At 42.2% G+C, this 17,461-nt stretch overlaps 3 protein-coding genes across 3 annotated transcripts; 1 reads left to right on the forward strand and 2 right to left on the reverse strand.

The window, feature by feature from the left end:
• Nucleotides 1–3,989: 3,989 nt before the first annotated feature.
• On the reverse strand, nt 3,990–4,988 carry LOC128759317 (tripartite motif-containing protein 16-like protein). The gene is made up of 4 exons (XM_053866193.1): nt 4,967–4,988; nt 4,675–4,737; nt 4,467–4,606; nt 3,990–4,400 (listed from the first exon to the last, which is right to left on the reverse strand). The coding sequence occupies exons 1-4, from the start codon at nt 4,986–4,988 to the stop codon at nt 3,990–3,992; spliced, it is 636 nt and encodes a 211-aa protein (XP_053722168.1).
• A 1,963-nt stretch (nt 4,989–6,951) lies between these two features.
• Nucleotides 6,952–9,424, reverse strand: LOC128758541 (stonustoxin subunit beta-like). The gene is made up of 5 exons (XM_053864581.1): nt 9,371–9,424; nt 8,034–8,060; nt 7,878–7,940; nt 7,669–7,811; nt 6,952–7,443 (listed from the first exon to the last, which is right to left on the reverse strand). Exons 1-5 carry the CDS (start codon nt 9,417–9,419, stop codon nt 7,012–7,014), a joined length of 714 nt encoding a protein of 237 aa, XP_053720556.1. The 5' UTR covers nt 9,420–9,424; the 3' UTR covers nt 6,952–7,011.
• Nucleotides 9,425–14,068: 4,644 nt separating this feature from the next.
• On the forward strand, nt 14,069–15,145 carry LOC128759318 (stonustoxin subunit beta-like). The gene is made up of 4 exons (XM_053866194.1): nt 14,069–14,090; nt 14,353–14,415; nt 14,496–14,638; nt 14,720–15,145. Exons 1-4 carry the CDS (start codon nt 14,069–14,071, stop codon nt 15,143–15,145), a joined length of 654 nt encoding a protein of 217 aa, XP_053722169.1.
• Nucleotides 15,146–17,461: the final 2,316 nt, after the last annotated feature.

A 17,461-nucleotide genomic window follows, 5' to 3' on the forward strand; every position in this document is an offset into this window, starting at 1 on the left:
TATGGTTCAGTTTTTGTGTGCTTTTATTTTGTTATTTCCTGTGTTTCTCTGTGTTGTTTCTTTTTCCTCCTTTCTGTACAGCTTTACAGCAGCACAGCTGGGTCCCATTCTGCTGCTCAGACTCCACTAATTTCTACACCTGGGCTCCAGTCTGCGCTGCCAGATGGTCACTTCGCATTCTGACGGTAAGCTCTCTTTCGACCTTCCGCTCTCTCGTTGCTCCTGTTTAGATCTCTTCTCTTTAGATCTTTTCTGCCGCCTACTTAGTTGTTCTCCTCGCTTATTTTCTTTAGTCTTTCACGATTGCGTGTGAGTGTTCCGTGTAACGCATCTTTTGTTTTCCTTTCAATAGATTTATGCTCCCTGTGTGTGTGTGTTCATTTCCACCACCAAGCACTTTTGTTATTTGGGCCTCCTGAGTTTTGTTTCCAAGTGCGTTTCAGTTGTCACCGTTATTCAGTTTTGAGTTTCATTTGCCTGCTTTTCTGTATTCAGGTTTTGACCCCTTCCCTACATGTTTGTCTTTTTCGCTCCACTTCTGGCATCAATCAACAGTTCATATCAACAGGGTCAGAGTAAAATCAGACATGTATTCACCAAATTTCCGAATGACTAATGCCGTATCATTTTCTCTTTAGTTGACAATAAGCGACCCTGAAGATGGACATTTGTACACATGTACATTGTTGACATGTTGACGACAGAATCTTGACAAGATTCTGTTTTGGACCTTCACACAGAAAACACCAGCCTGAATAAGCGCAGCATCGCCATTAACTCTAAATGCAAGGGCGAGCTCGCAGCAGCGGTGAAAAAGTGGGGCATACCCATCCGTCCACAACCCCCCCACCCCATATGTCATCTTATATGTGTCACCTATATAGCACATACTAGCATACCCATGACAGCAGCCTAAAGTTACCACCACTGACATGCCACGCATAGGCTCACACATATGACAGCAAACATGTAGGTGAATATTCTTGGCGAACGACTTGTTTTTTTTGGCTCTTTGATTAATGTTTGAGCCTGTCACGGACGAGGAGTCTTGAATTCTCACCTGCACTCAACACAGGGAGCACTGCATCAATCATAATTAAGGTGACATAGTGACACAGTTGTGTGCGGTCGGGATGTGTGACATGGACATATACAACAATATTTTTTACGTTTAAAAAAAAAAAAATCATGATAAATGCATCCGAATTTTAGAACACGTGTGCACCTCACTACATTGTGTTTTGAAAGCCCTTCTGCATTAAGATGAAACTCTGCAATTCCCTGACTGGAGTCAAATTCTATATGTGTTTACCTATTTACAGACTACCACACAGCACAGACGGCGGTGCGATGATCATGAAAGGCTGGGTTGAAAGGTTGAATTTCCTCACTCTGGCACTAATAAAGGCCATCTAGTCTGCTGAAGTGAAGCACTTGGCAACCTTTAAAATCATCATTTGACTTTGTCCCACTTCTCAACCACCTCCGCCCTATTTGACTCACCACCATCTCCTGATCCTTTGACCTCCACGCTCTTAGTCTGGCGGAAAACAGGGAAATGTAATCGCAGTCAGGGCATTTGAAACAGTCGCATGAGTCATGGCGGTGTGTGCTTCATCGCTGTGGCTTTCCCCGTTAAACGAGGTTGGGTGATGCACAGCGGCTGGCTGGATGCGGAGCATTTGTGTGTGAGGCCCGCATTTAGTTCCTGCAAAGCTTGTGCTTTAGGTGCGAAGTGTGAAAGTTGGGGACCACCTGTTGATTGAGGCAAGTGAAGCGTCTCACGTATCAAAGTGAAGACCATATCGGCTGCTTTCCACTCTGCAGGGGATTGATGCTGCGAGCTCTTAACAGTGTGTTAGTGCAACTTTATCTCAGCAACACTAAATCGCTCGCATCCATCGGAGGTGGTCCCACACGCCAACAACATGGACAGTTATATATACGGTCATTTGCTTGTTCATAGGTGAAGTAAGGTCTTGCCTTTGACCCACTGACATCTATTCAGCAATTGGGTGTATTGTAATGCTTTGAAAAGGTTCACATAGGTTTGTTGCATGCCAGGACTGCAGACAGGCGGATGGAGAGTGAGTGTTAAAAGTACAGTCCGAATCGTGAGCTCTCAAAAGCATGAAATCATCTGAGATGTTTTTCAAAGGATTGAATAAATTGCACTTTTCAATTTCATTATAAATACAAATGACTTGAATATGGCAGATTTCCCATGTCCACAAGTCCTATATATAATTACTACCAAACAAATATAGAAAAAAATCCATAATATGATTCTTGTTTTGAGCTTGTAACTAAACAAACCAATTATTCTGCCTATCTGATGTAACATAAAATCACTTTCGGAGAGATTGTTTATGCGTTGTCATGTTTCATTTGAAAGCCATGGCTGTAGCAGTCGGTCGTTTATCACAAAATTTATTTAGTCACAGCAAAATTTTCAGGATTCATAGCAGGTCACTTCCCAAAACTGTTGGCAGTGCAATGATTGCTAGAGCACTGAAGACAGTGTTGGTTGCCCTCCGTTTTCTGAACTTGCTTCACCCATTTTATTAAATGAAGATCCACAGGTTTTTGGATGGGGAACAGAACATCCAGTCACTAAATGTACACCACGTTTGGCATATCTTTGCTGATATTGAGGCTGAAGAACTTGTTCACATTGACACCGAACAGGCGACAAGACATTCCTCTTGTGATGTCATCGAGGTGCATCTCAGGATCTGGCTTAGCACAACACTGCTGTTTTTACATTCCCTTAGAAGCATTTACACTTATTTAGTGTTTGAGTTCACAAGAACCAAGTTTAAAAACTTTATGCTGCGTATTTCTGAATGGTTCCAGAACCATGCCAAGTGCCCATTGGTTCCTTACACCTTTTTCCACTGATTTGTTTTCAGCAGTTTATCCCATCACTCCCTTCTGAAATAACTTTGTATATGTTGTTATGAGCTACTGAGTTATGGGCTACTTATGTTGCCCATGAGCTACTCCCTTGGTCTCTGTGGGCTACCACGTTGCTGACCCTTAGAGACATCTTTTATTCTTTAATATGGCTCTAATATATGCATTCTGTGACAGAAACACCACAGACATGTTGGGTGCTTATTATCTTGCACCATGGAGGAGGAGCTGAATTCACAGAATGAAACTCAAAAACTCAACGAGACACTTTATTTCAAAAAAAAGTTAAACACACTTCTCAGAAGGTGATACACTGTTCAAACGTAATAATGACAGACGTGTTAAAATGTGTTCATCAAATAAAAATGTAGGCATTAGCAAACCACTATTCATATGGAAAGACAACGTTTTCTCACTTCCAATGAAACTTTTCAGATTCAGCTAAAGCATGAGTGGAACTGAGATAGACTCATAGATAAGCAGAAAACCGTCTGTAGCAGAAAGAATGAATCGAAGTAAATTCCAATGATGTAAGACTTCTTGCCAACAACTTGTACGTTATTGTGACATAACAAGAATGTTGCAAGCAAAACGCGAAATAATTTTAAGAAGAAAAATTACGTTTTTTTCTGTTAATATCTTAGTAGTAGTGGTAAGTTCATTCAAAGCATCCTGAGCCACAAAAATATTTAACAGGTGCCAGTACTTGAACACACACAAGCAAGTAGAACATATTCTCCATGAAAAATCTGACAACATTTTAAAATAATTCATGTTTTTAAGAACGGATTGCAGCTGAGTCATCAAATGAGTTAAAGTCAAGTGAGCTTTGTGTGGCATTTGTCCGAGGGTGTTGAAGAATTCCTGTCCTGACCTGGCCTCACACTTCCTGCACACAGACCTTGACACAGTGGGTCCAGACTGATCAGGAATTCTCCAACCTCGTAACGCTGGACTAACTGTTTATTTATAGCTTCTCGCAACCGTCCTTAGCGTTGCAATACCCACATGGTGTTGTGAATTATGAAACAAACCTCACTTCTTTGCCCCAAAACATTAAAGACAATTTTCCTTCAATTAGTTGTCTTTAGCAACTTGCACATGGACTGAATACCCATCCAGAATCCAGGTAGAATCTTCTTCTCTAGAGTGGTCTTCACCTGGTGCAGCAGCTGGACCTGCTTCTGAGCGCCCTCTCCAGTCACAATATAGAAATTGATGATGCCTGCAGGCTGGTCGATGTAGACACCAACGGTGGAGGAGTGAGACATGTCCTTTATGTCTTTGTGTGCACTGTTGTACCACACTTCGTACAATGTTCCCGACCAGCAAAGACCCCATGACTCTTCATTTTCTCCCAGCCCACTTTGCCCACAAGCTGCTCTCCTTAACGCTCCTTCGTACGTGGCTCCAACTACGACCCAGCCGGAGTACTCCACCTCCCAATATGCTCTCGTGTTCCAGATGCCCTCTTTGCACAGAACCTTGGTAGGAGTGAAGCAGTCTGATGTAGCAGGTGGCAACATGAATACATATTTTTCTTTTCTTACCTGTGGAGAGTATTCATATCTCTCTGGCCTGTCAAGAACCGGGCAGACCTCTTCAGTCCGCCGACACACCTTCGACCCATTTTCAGAAATCCACAGCATCTTGTTGGCAGTTTTGTCATCCAGTGTGAAGTTCACCCAGTCTATAGAGGTAACGTGAGAGAAGGTTTGAGACAAAGCACTGACATCTCTCCTTTACGTAGTGCCATACATTTCACAAGCTCTTCTCTTGTTGTTGGCTCTGGGATGTTCGGCACATACACAAGGGGCTTCTCTATGAGGAGAGACGTTGTTATTACCACAGCTAAAGTAATAGCATGTAGATGAAGATCAAATACCTGAAGGTCCTTTTTCATTCTTACTTTTCATTTTCTTCCCTGGAATAAGGCAGAAAGATTTCTTTTACCACGATGAATTGCATGAGTGTAATAGTTTTCTTGATCCAACAAGCTCAGCTTAAACACACTGTTATTGACACGTACACTTAGGATCAGTGAAGTTACCTGCTTTGGCTTCTGTGATCATTCTTCAGGGATTTTTATCTTGTAGTTTTGATTCCCGTGGAGTTAAGTGAAATACTAGCTGGCAATCCAACGTGTATATTTCGAATTTACCCAGAGTGAAGTCTTAGCGTTCCTCTTGTCTTATATACTCGGTCGAGGGGTGTCTGAAGGAGGTGCTAAGGTCACAGAAGTGGACCCTCAGCAGAGTCAACCGGGTGTAAGAATTTGACATTGACTCATAGGCGAAGACATGTGACTCCTGGGAAACCCAAGGAGGTGACCAGAAAAAGTATGTGGACAGTCACAAACTCATCCTCCTGCTCAAGATCGTGGAAAGTGCTGTCAACACAGGAGGATAAACAACAAAACAGACTGGAAACCAAACTAGGAAATGAATCAACAGGCGCTGAGATTTCTAGCGCAACTACACAGGTGTTATATAACAAGGTGATGAGCCAAGTATTGCAGGGATTTCAGACGAGACAGGCTACCTTAAATACCCTCGGAAGCATCTGTGTTGTCTCCCACCTCACATGGGCGAATAAAAACAACTCTCCTAGTGCTTGGAATTAAAAAGAATAAATAAATAAAATAAAAAGTAGAAGATAGGCTCGCTGTCAGCAGTGAAGTCCCCAGCTCATTTTTGCGCCACCTGCAGGACAGGCACCTGTTGGTGAGAGGGAACTGGACTATTTGGCGAAAGAGCAACTTTAGCTCTTTAGACTAACAGCACAACGGCACAATGGGACAATAGGATATTAGGACGTTTCTAAATCCAAACTGACTGTCTGAACTCACCTCCAAGTTAGCCCATGTCCAACCAACAATAGCTGTTTGACTGAAATATGTGATTTTGTTTATTGTTTTTGCACACTAACAAACCAAAGAACCATCTGCCACTCTGCGTCTGGCGGTGGTAACAAAATAAGGAAACCAGAAGAGCACTCAGAGACCTCTTTACCCCACTGTCCCTCATTGAAAGCTCACTCTGATGGGTCTGTTGGCTTCCAAGGAGATCAGGAGTTGCAGCATTGGTGACAGAACGTCTACTTGGCAAGCTTCCTTAGCAAAGCAACATGGAATGCCTGGACACGTCCACACGTCCTTGAGACTGAGCTGAACTCATTGAACTTCTCAATAGTAAACATTTTAACATAGATAGAGTGAGGTTAAAAGGATTTCATGTAGTTTTGTTTTTTTTTTTTTAACTCCCCGCAGTGTTTGACCTCAAGTAGACATGGCTCAATGAGACCCTTTAGCTGAGCCAATGAGCTTGCAGATAGATTTATAAATGCCAGCAAATATTTGCTATTGTACATTGATATAGAGGACGGACAATTAATGAGGATTAGACGACACAGCACCCCCTCAAAGCTCAAGATGATAGTACAAGAACACGTGCTGAAAAGAGAAACATATTGAAACAAGAATATTGTTGAGAATGAATCCATCCAATTTCATGGAACAGACATTAGAACTGAGATTGTGACTGTAGATTAGAAAGGAAAGGTTCTAGAAAAGAAAGGTTAATGTTGGGGTAACATGTTTTCTCTTGAGCTGTAAGAGTTATTGGTAAAGGAAAAGAATAGAAGTAGGACAAAAGAAAGAATACTTGTTCAGTTTTATAATAATTTAATAATATATAATAATCTATACATCTATAATCATTGTTTTCTCTGATCTACATAGATCATGCAGAAATGTCCAGTGGTATGCATTCTCGGCAAAACAAGTATAAAGGAGGAATAAAAATGGAGTATGCTTAAATATATGTCAGTAAGAACAGTGAGCAGCTGTTCAGAAGGACACACTCCCAGAAAGCCTGCTGACATTGTTCCCTTAGTGATGCACTAAACTACATGTTGCATTTCTGATGTGCACAAAGGTGTGCGACTGTTTTCGAAAGGTGCGTTAAACATGAGCACACAAAGCTGGAGTTAGTAGATGAAAATGTTTGCATGATCATGACAGCAAGCCGCCTCAGAGGTAGCTTTTATATCATTATATCAGAGTAATCGCTGAGCTCAAGCAGCGATGTTCAGATGTTATTCCTCCCTGTGTATGATCAAACAGTGAGACTGCATCCCAACCCAGAAGCCCGGGATCATCTTCTCAGTGAATGAGCTCTTCACTTGGTGCAAAGGTTTAACCTCTTTGCCTCCAGCGGCCCCTTCATCCCCATCTGTCTGCTCATTCACCGAATAGAAGTTGAGGATACCGGCTGGTTGGTCGAGGTAGACACCGATCCTGGGGCACTTGGGGATTCCCACGATGTCCAAGCTCTCACCGTTGTGCCAAGCATTGTAATTCGAGCCGTTCCAACCAAGTCCCCAGGACTCCTCGTTCTCTCCCAGGCCACAGGAGCCGTCCGTGTTCCTCCTTCCTGCTCCTTCGAACGCGACCCCGACCACGACCCATCCTGAGAACTCAACCTCCCAGTAGCCACGGAAGCCCAGGATGCCTTCCTTGCAGAGAACCTTGAAGATGAACGTAACAGTGGGTCAAAAGAATTGTCTCCTAATTTCACACGATTTCTTGGTCCTAACCCTGCTGCGATAGAAAATGGACTCCATCTAAAATCAAATGCACTTTATATACATATTTCAAAAGAAACTATTTTAAATATTTTATTTATTTCCTATCAGTAAAATACTCCTCTATGTTTCAGCTTTGCACAGACAAACTACATGATGTACACATACCTGTGGAGAATACTCGTATCTCTCCGGTCTGTCAAGGACTGGACACTTTAATTCATCAGTCATACGGGCCACTTTACGACCCCCCTCCGATACCCACAGCATCGTATTGGCCGTCTTGTCATCAAATGTCAGATTAATCCAGTCTGGCGGATGAAGAACAAACATTACTTTTCACGCCGAAATGAGGATGAAAGGAAGTAGATGCTCACGCTTTGTCAGATCAGCTCTGCATGTGGGTTCTGGGATGTTGGGCTCGTAGACCGGGGTCTTATCTGAGGACAGTCGGAGTTCATGTGAGGTCAGGTTCTTGACATTAGCATCATACTCAGCAGCATTGTAGCTTTAAAAAGAAAGGATTCTCATACCTACATTCTCTGCTTTTCCTTTCTTCCCTTCAAGAAAAGAAAAGAAAGATGAGCAAGCAAAGTTACGGCTGTTCAAAATGCTATAGGCGGTGGCATACGCTAGTTGAGTCTTAGCAGGTGATTTAGTGAGCCAGTGCTGAAGGATGTATACTTAGAAAACCATCTGCCTGTCAGATCATCACATCAGCAACTGTGAGCTTCCTGGAGCCAGTGGTTGATTCATTCCAGGCGGCTGGAATTACACGACGTCTCTCATGTTTGCCTTTGGTGACACGAGAGAAGACGTTTATCAGATACCAGGAAGTTTCGATCCACCGATGTTGAATTAAGGCGTGAACACGTGTCGGAGATGCAAGATCCCCACTTTTGTTGGACCATTCAAGTTCATTTGTCGACAAGTAAAAATCGACGCAGTTTCATGAGGAAGCTATTCTTGAACTAATAAGTTATTGTTGCATAACCACAAAAGTCCGATGTTAACTTGAAGCCGATAACACGATCAGTCTTCTGTGATATGTTGCTGTCGCAGATCAGGTGACACCTAATCCCAACAGCATTGAGATGTCAACATCCACACACGTAAGTAATGTGTTATATTAAGACCAACAAGCCGCTCGTCGGCCCAAACCAGCTATTTAATGCATTCACACGTCTGAGCCCTGTCACAACAGAGAAGTATGAAAGGGTTTTTCTTCTTTTGTTAAGAAACCACTGATCATCCAAGGGGCTGCTCCTCCTCTTTGGCAATTCAAACATTATTTTTACCCGTGCGTTGAGCGTGTGCCACATCCCAACATGCAGATATTTATCTCTCTGTCCAGGGCGAAGATTGAAAGGGGCCATGTGGGAATTTTAAGCCACCCATCTGGATTTAGCTCGCTGTGTTGTTTGGCCTCATTACAAGACAAGACACCGTAGGAAACATGACAACGAGTGCAGCCTCGGCTGCCCTGAAGAAATGTCAGCGAGCCTTGTTAGTCTGAATGTGACAGGATATTTTTAATTACCGCTGATTAACGGCTCACTGCGATGACTTGATCTGGTTCCAGTTAATCAGGACATTGTAATCTGGACCATCAAAATGGTCTGAGCCAAAGATTATAACAAGCTCAACAATATGTTTAACGCTTCTCTTGAATTACCTCCAACTTCACACTCTGTCTCTCAGCTGTGCAGTTATTAGAAACTGAAAAACTGATGTTCAAACTCCTCTAAATGTCTAGTAACTCATAGTCATTACATTGGTGCCATCGACTTAACCAAAACTTGGTCTACAGTTTCTCAGAACAATGCAAGTCAAGTTCCCAACTTCATCTTTAAAAGTGAAAAAGAATCACCTTTGTCTGACTTCCGGCTGTCAGAGATAATTCTGGTGGTGGTGGGCATGTCGACACTGGCCGCCTTATTAAACAAGTGTGTCCTGATGTCACCGCTGCCTCCGTGATGAGTCGCTGACCGCTCCACTGTCTGACAACTTAAAGCCACGCTTATATCCCTTTAATGCAGGACAGAGAGGGAATGAGAAGTGGTGGCGTCGACCTGAGATGGAACCTGGCAGTAAGAATGGTGGGAGGCGAGAGGCCCGTGATTGGAGCGGCTTATTGATGTTTTTCCTTAAAGGGTCAGATGGATGCTTTGATATTGGTGAGACATCCCCTGGTGGCTGGCTCACCCCGCCCTCCTTCTCTTGTAGGCCACAGCCACTGATCTCTCTACAATGCACACTGACAGGATTGATGGTGACACTCTGGAATGATATGGCTCTACACACACACACACACAGGTCATGAAAGCACACATTCTGAGAATGCAATTGCACATATTTTAATATCTGAGGCATTGTCTGGTATTCCACACAGGCAAAGTCGCAACAACAGGTGCTTCTTGAATAAATCATATGTAATTATTACACAACTACAGTTACACATTAAATAGAGAATTGGTCTGAAGAATAACACTTAAAAAAAACGAATATAAATGAATGAATATATAAAACACAAGTTAAAAAAAATGCATTTTTAAGTACACTATGTAAACAGAAAGCGCACACTACAAATGCAGTATTATAGTATCAGCTATTATGAACCAGCTTTAATAAAGCAGGGCGTATTTTTCTTCAGAAAGCTCAGTTAATTGTTAAGAGTCTATGTTTGAAACATCATAACTGCGGAAATAAGAATTAAAAACAACAAAGACCCCCCAGCATTCATGGTGAGGAGAATGTCTGCTTAAATATTTAGAATGCATTATTATTTATTTATATATTTATAAGGTTGCTGGTATACCAGTCTGCCAAAAGCTAAAATAAGACTTCCTCAACATCATTTAATGCTTCTTTACTTAAACTGGTGGCCCATGGGCCGTTTGCAGCCCACTGGATGCAGTTCCGCGGCCAACCACTAGGTGTCCAAGTATAGCATGGGTGTGGCCCGACCGGTCGAGTCCCTCTTTGTCCAATTTGAGATTCTCAGAAACGACTGCTTAAGTAAATTCCTAAAGACAAAGTAGGAGCCTGAATGTAATTCAAGTCTACATTAAAGCCGCAGATACACTACTGACATGTTTGAATTTTTCTTTTACAGGTTTCTGTTATAAGGACTCTTGGCATCAATATGTCTTGTCCAAAAATGTCATTCCAAAACTACGGTGCGCAATACAGGCTGACCTTGTCTGACCTTGACAGTAAGAGCTTTTATCCATGGTGCAAAATCCCCACATATTACTGTGATTGTGACTAAATAACTAGACGGCACCAACACAGAAAAGCCCAAGCAAAAGGGCAGTGCAGCTCTGCAGCCCTGCAGTGCATGATGGGACGCCTCACCTCGTGAACAATGACCAACATGGTGTTCAAGACTGCCACCATCAGTGTGATGCACATTAATGCTGATGACTTGTCGTCATGTGACAAAAGGTGCGTGAAGCCATGTTTGTGTGACACGTCTGCTGGTAGAAGTCTTTTTTTAAATGAGCGTTTTATTGTCTCCAATTGGAAAGCATTTCTACACTTACCTGGATTTAAAACCCAACTGCATTTCTAATGCAGTTAAAGAAATATCTTCCTGTTAATCCTGTTAATGGCTCAAATGACATATAGATATTATTAGAGATCACATATTGACATACAGATACATATAGATGAACAAAATTATCTTCAACTTGCTGAAAAACTACAAGACCTATCACTCCCCTCTTGTCTACGGCCGAGCCTCACCAAGACTTTGCCTGCGGTCAATCAAGTCTGAGACTTCTATTTTAAAGAATGATGCAACAACATCGCTGAGTAGTTGAAAATGCTATTGAAATAATGTATTGATTCATCCTTCACACACCATTGAAAGAATGCTCAGTCTTATGATGCAAGAAGAAACATTATGAAATGTATTCAGAGGTGTGGATTGTATTTTATTCTGTGGTTTGTGAACTTCATCTGCATGTGTGTCTCTGTAGGACGGTTGTGTCGAGCAGACGTGTGAGCCAGTGCTCGTAAAGATGGGTGAGAAGGAGGAAACCTGGTGGACAGCTGCATCATCGGCACTCATCTCAGCGCCGGCCCAAGTCGTGACTGCGTGATATGATTACAGAGTCTATTTCAAAGCTGGTCAACACTGTCACTTGGCTAAACATTTGGAAATAATTAGATTTATAGCCTCCATTTGGGCACCACAACTGTTGCTAACTTTTTCTCTGTGACATTTTCAAGTGATGTCTCACCGTTATTATTGAATCCGTTGAGCGATGCCTGTGTCTATTTGCTCAGTGAGCTGGTATGTGCTGGTTAATAGGAAGAGTTATTTTCTGATTATTGCATACAGTTTGAGTCCAAAAAAAAAAGTGGCATTCACAGAACATGAGCATCAGCTGGAGCTCCCTGTTTATCCCATGAAGCATCTTGGTGGCTTTAAGCTGAATTATCACATCACCTCTTAGCCATGGTGACTTCTGCTGCTTTGGTGCGTCGCTTCACTTCTGGTATGCCTCGCTGTGCGGCGTCCCGCTGAGGTGTTTACTGTGTTGGCTCCAGTTCTGTACCCTCAGCGCACTTTCCTCCTCCTTCTAGTGTTCCAGCCTGCCCCGGGGGATGATGGATCGGGGTTCTGATTACGGTGCTGTGGGATTTATAAAGTGTAAGAACCCTCGTTCCCAAACGTAATGTGAATACAGGATGTACGTGCCAGCGATGAGCATCGCATGTACGTATTCGTGTTCAGATTATCCTGTTTAGCGAGAAGGGATGCTTTTTTTAGCTGCGCTGACAGGTAGTGGCTCTCTCTAGTCTCGGACCTGTGACCCATCGTGTTACTCAGCTCTTCTATTCAGGTCACTGGATAAAAATTCCTTCATCCTCCAAGAAAGTTTGGCTAACAAGCATGTCGTCACACACAAAGTCTAATGTAAAGCATGAGCTCAAAATGAATGTGTCATGTTTTGGATGGAGATACATGACACAAGTCCGATTCTAAATGGGTCAGTGTCACACATTTGAACATCAAGTGCTGCTTGGGCTTCTTATCTCCTCCAAATTAGGTTAAAACACTTCTCTTCACCTGCCCTCTTTTAACTGTTCCGTGAAACTATTTCCCTGCACTATTTTTAGCAGGACATTAAATTACTTCATACACAGTAGCTATTCACACCTGCAGATTCAGGACTGAACACTTCCAAAGTGCTTGTGTACAAACATGTCATGTAGAGTGGAACCTTGAGGAGTCAAGCTCACAATTCCCAGGACTCACAGGTCTCTTCTGCACATTCATCCTCCAATGTAATGGTATTTTCAACCACTCATTTGCCAAGACAGATGAAAGTTGAATGCATTTCCGGATCCAGACCCACCAAGCTTGATGAGGTTTTGCCCCCTTTTGTGGTGGCGAGCTGCAGCATGAGCTCACTAAACTCTATCAAGTGTGTTGTGTAACACTAGGACTCCTATGGGTTCAGGTTTGATGTGATACCGCGATTGAAAATGCAACCTCAAATCTGAAGATTCCTATCCACTAAAGGTGCATATTGACAAAACCGGTGGAGAGAATGGGCTTGGAAATCAACTCAGCCAAGGAGTGATCAGAAACAACACTGAAGGGTCACGGTAAGTGTTTAACAAAGCCAGCTAATGTTTGCTGTCCTCTGATAGTTTAGCACATCTGTCATTGGACCAGAGCAGTGTCTGTGTGATAGAAGCGACCTATGATTTGTAGGCCAAACCATTCTGTGTTTTCACAAGCAAATAAATCCTAAATTATACAACAAACGTAGTTGAAATTCCCATCATTATTCTTCATTTAAATTGAGGTACAGCGTATAAGTGATCCTGGGCATGAGGCACAGTGGACCTGAAAATAACTTTGATGTCCCCACAGACTTTTTTCCAATCTTAGGACTGAACGAAAGGGGTGGAGACTTAGTCTCCTTATTGTTCACTGACAAATCTGGAGGTGCACAAAAAAAAAAATCATTACATTTAGGACATTTATTTGCTGTTCATTGTTTTTATTGACATTTTTTAAATAATTTTTTTAAGAATATTTTTAATAATGAATTATTTTGTAGAAGTGGTTGACATTGTGGCAGTACCAAATGGAATGCCAAACATGAGATCCCATGAGATGAGATTAGAGATCCTTTGATACAAGGCGAGCGATCATATTTATGTGATGATACTGGCACTCGAATACACTTTAAATCATGCGGCGCTTTATTTACTTCCTGATGAGAGTAATGATTGGTGCTGGAACTATCGCTCCTGTAATTATGGGTCAGCAGGTCAAATGTTGCTGCTGCTGTGAATATCAGGGCTTGGCTGCCTCAGTGGCATGCCCATTACGGAGCTTATTACCTTGGCATACCTTACCAAAACGTCCAAGAGGAAGTCCCAGGGGCAAAACAAGCCCTTTAATACCCCTTTCCTAGGGGAGTATATAAAGTAGCAGTTTGCATCATCGCCTCAGAACAGCGCTGACAGACCCTGACAACCAGAAACCCCAACGGAGCGAGTGGCGATACAGATGCCAACCAGTTCTCCCAGTGCAAGAATCATGCCAGCAGACGGACGACCAGGTCAGTGGACTTTAGCTCAGTACATCAATACATCATACACATTCTAACCAACACTAGTGCTTTTAACCGTTTGCTTTTTAGCAACTATAAGCTTAACTATCATGAATTCACCTTAAAGTAGTGAGTAGCTACACTGAATTTTCTTTTCATGTAAATGCAGTGAATCAAACCAAAGATGTCAGCACAGCTACAGGTGAGATATTGAAAATTGTTGGTTTAACTGAACCTGAATTAAAGCTGTGGTTGTCATTGATTTTTTCAGAAAAAGCGCCATTGTACGAGCCAAACATCCAAGAGCCAAAATTCAGGACTGATCTTCTCAAATGTAAGATGACGATTTCTTGCCACACTTGAACTGTTTCCACTGAATTATTCATGTTTTACTGAGAACACAAATTCACACAGATTGGATCAAGCTTTCGCTGGATGATAAGACGGCCAATAAGATGCTTTGGATCACAAACGGTGGATGTAAAGTGTCCCGCATGACTGATGATCTCACTTGTCCAGTCCTGGATAGGCCAGAGCGATACGAGCATGTCCCTCAGGTATCTTGGACGTAAATCTGCATGAAGGATCCTGCTGGATTTTTATTGTCAGATTTTCTTACTCTTATATTATCACTTCAGGTTCTTTGCAAAGAAGGAGTTTCTGGCTTCAGGGCGTACTGGGAAATACAATACACCGGATGGGTTGTGGTTGGAGTTGCACATGAAGGGGCAGCAAGGAGAGGGGTCGACGGACCCTCCGGACTTGGAGAGAACGACCAGTCCTGGGGACTTGGGTGGGGCGGCTCACACTATCAGGTGTGGTTTAACGGCTCCAACAGTGAAATATGGGACGTCCCTCAGTACACAACTATTGGAGTGTATCTCGACCATCCGGCGGGTTTGATCAATTTCTACGCTGTGAAAGACGTGGAAGGAGTTGACGGTGCTGACAACAGGAAGGAGGTGCACCTGCTGCATCAGACCCGGAGCTCATTTAAAGGGAAGATGATGCCAGGATTCTGGGTCGGACAAAAGTCTTCATGTGTGCTTCTGCAAGAACCATGATATATTTTACTTTTGACTTTCACTTGCAACATTTCCTTTTTTAATGTGTTTTTTTTAATATGTAAATAGAACCACACAGAGTCTGCTATGTTCATTTCATAGCAAGTAGCAGAGCATACTGTACACCATTTTCTGTGTTGTACTGCGACGCCCTCATTTGAGACGCTTGAGCTTGTTATTATACATGTATGTGTCTGTAATGCAAATAACTGCAATGCCTGTGAGATTATTTTACATCTAATAAAGTATAATATGAAAAAAGTCTTTTTGGTTCACTTTAGAATAATCATGCAAAATGTTCTCAAAATATTGTCATGTTTTTCTGGTGTAATACATTTTGACAGAAATACTGGGAATGAGAAAACTTTGCTTTGCACTTGACTCGACGTGTGATACATATTTTCAATGTCAGAGCTATATCCTGCAGTTAGCTTTAATATCAAGGCTGTTTTAATATCTCAGCTAGTTTTGTAATTACATTACAAATCCCTGTTGATCAAAATTAGAAGAAGCAGATTAACAACTGCATGCTGTTCATCCACCACTGCTAATCCCTGCAAGCGCCTTGTCATCAATCATTTGAAATATAAATAAATCACTGTTGACTTTAGCGTCCTGAAGTACCAAACAATGCTTCACTGAGCGACGGCGAACACAAAGCGCTTTACCATCATGTCATGGGGAATACATTTAAGCAAAGATAGATGAGGCACACCTTTGCAGAGCTGCATGCTTGATCTTATCCTGAGGCGATAAGTCATGATTTATAAATACAAGCCCGCAGCGGAACATGAATCCATCATTGTCATGTGAAGCATCTAGTCTCTATCGAACCTTCAGCTGCTCTGGCTCTTTCATCCCTCACTTTCTTCTGTTGGGACTGGACATGGAAGCCGGGGGATTAAGTCTGTTGACACGAGAGCACATCCTGAAAAACAATAATCATGTCAGGTTCTGATGTACAACCGGACTGGGGGGAATGCTCCGGCAAAGGAGAGCCAACTGTCTGCCATACTGCAGTGACCACCACACCACGACGCTGGGCAGTGATCAATCGCTGCTGCTGCAGGAGGATATGTAAATGAAGACAGAGAAAAAATGTTGGGTGTTGTTCGGAAAAAAAGTATACAAAAACATGCTGACTTGTTTGGACAATAAAAGGCGGAATAGTTGAAGTATTGAACAAATCTAACCATTGCACTATTGCAAATAAATTATGACTCTTGTTTTTCTTTTGTACAAACAACAACATGAACCATCAGTATCAAATTGATCACTGATCACGAGATGCTGTGGAACCTCCCCTTCTCAATGATCAAATGATTTCTGCAAAATGTTGGCATGTTGGAGCAGCAACAGTTTTGCCACCAAACACAGCTCCCATAAAAGGAGACGCTATTGTCTGCCAAAAAATAAAATAAGGCGCCTTACTTTCTGAAGAGAAGGGATGTGCGTTGCCCACTAAGTTGATGACTAGTGTCCATGTTTTCTTTGTCTAACATTTGTGGCAAAGTAATTCATTTACCAAACGCTCTCGATAACAGCTGAAATATACAATATAATAATATCATGAAGGCTGCCATCTTCATCCAAGATGTTTCTAATGGTGTTCATCTATTGATCTTATTTAATCCAAGTGAAATGTTTGAAAATTCCAGATCACAATTCCAGTTTCACACAAGGAATCATCTGCGTCAGAACCCAACGATGTGGGAAAATCATGACGACATCGATTACCTCTTCTTTCTAGTTGAGGCGTCGAGGCGACAAATGTTGTTTCTGCCCCCCTCTACCGACAAAACACTGTTGTTCACCTCGATGTACGGCGATGAGTGTATTAGCTCAAGTCTCAATCAATAAAGGTTCTTATTGGATGCGTTAAAAAATACGAAATAATAAGAAATAAATAAACACCAGTGAGGACCATCCGGGTTTTACACGGTTGCTTGTGTTACCTACCCTGCACTGCCATCCCTACTTCACTCATCTGTTGATTTAAATTCACGTCATTTCGTTATTTACTCACATAGTGTTGTGTGCAATGAGCTGTATACTATGTATACAGTGAACACAATACAGTGACTTGTGCGTAGCTGGGCAACGACAGACCGTGGCTGCCATCTACTGATGACGTTACGCCATACACATTTTTTTTTCGAACCTTTTTAGTTATGAACACCCATTCAAATTAAGATTTAAGACACTTGAACCATGTATATCCACAAAAAGCCGAACCTAGTGAGCAAATCTGGCCCGGAAAATGTATCCAGGCTGATGCTTGATGATGACGTCACGTAATGTCCAGCTCATATTTGT

This window comes from Synchiropus splendidus, chromosome 5 (assembly GCF_027744825.2).
Source record: "Synchiropus splendidus isolate RoL2022-P1 chromosome 5, RoL_Sspl_1.0, whole genome shotgun sequence".
NCBI lineage: Eukaryota > Metazoa > Chordata > Actinopteri > Syngnathiformes > Callionymidae > Synchiropus > Synchiropus splendidus.

What these genes read in the sequence shown, in the direction of transcription:
- LOC128759317 (XM_053866193.1), bottom strand. Translation starts at nt 4,988, where the DNA reads ATGATCACAGAAGCCAAAGCAG. An exon ending in AAGAGAAGAGCTTGTGAAAT is followed by an intron (nt 4,607 to 4,674) that starts GTATGGCACTAC and finishes TTACCTCTATAG; the next exon opens with ACTGGGTGAACTTCACACTG. An exon ending in GATATGAATACTCTCCACAG is followed by an intron (nt 4,401 to 4,466) that starts GTAAGAAAAGAA and finishes ACTCCTACCAAG; the next exon opens with GTTCTGTGCAAAGAGGGCAT.
- LOC128759318 (XM_053866194.1), top strand. Translation starts at nt 14,069, where the DNA reads ATGCCAGCAGACGGACGACCAG. An exon ending in GCCAGCAGACGGACGACCAG is followed by an intron (nt 14,091 to 14,352) that starts GTCAGTGGACTT and finishes TGATTTTTTCAG; the next exon opens with AAAAAGCGCCATTGTACGAG. An exon ending in CAGGACTGATCTTCTCAAAT is followed by an intron (nt 14,416 to 14,495) that starts GTAAGATGACGA and finishes AAATTCACACAG; the next exon opens with ATTGGATCAAGCTTTCGCTG.
- LOC128758541 (XM_053864581.1), bottom strand. Translation starts at nt 9,419, where the DNA reads ATGCCCACCACCACCAGAATTATCTCTGACAGCCGGAAGTCAGACAAA. An exon ending in AGGAAAAGCAGAGAATGTAG is followed by an intron (nt 7,941 to 8,033) that starts GTATGAGAATCC and finishes GACTGTCCTCAG; the next exon opens with ATAAGACCCCGGTCTACGAG. An exon ending in CAGAGCTGATCTGACAAAGC is followed by an intron (nt 7,812 to 7,877) that starts GTGAGCATCTAC and finishes TTCATCCGCCAG; the next exon opens with ACTGGATTAATCTGACATTT.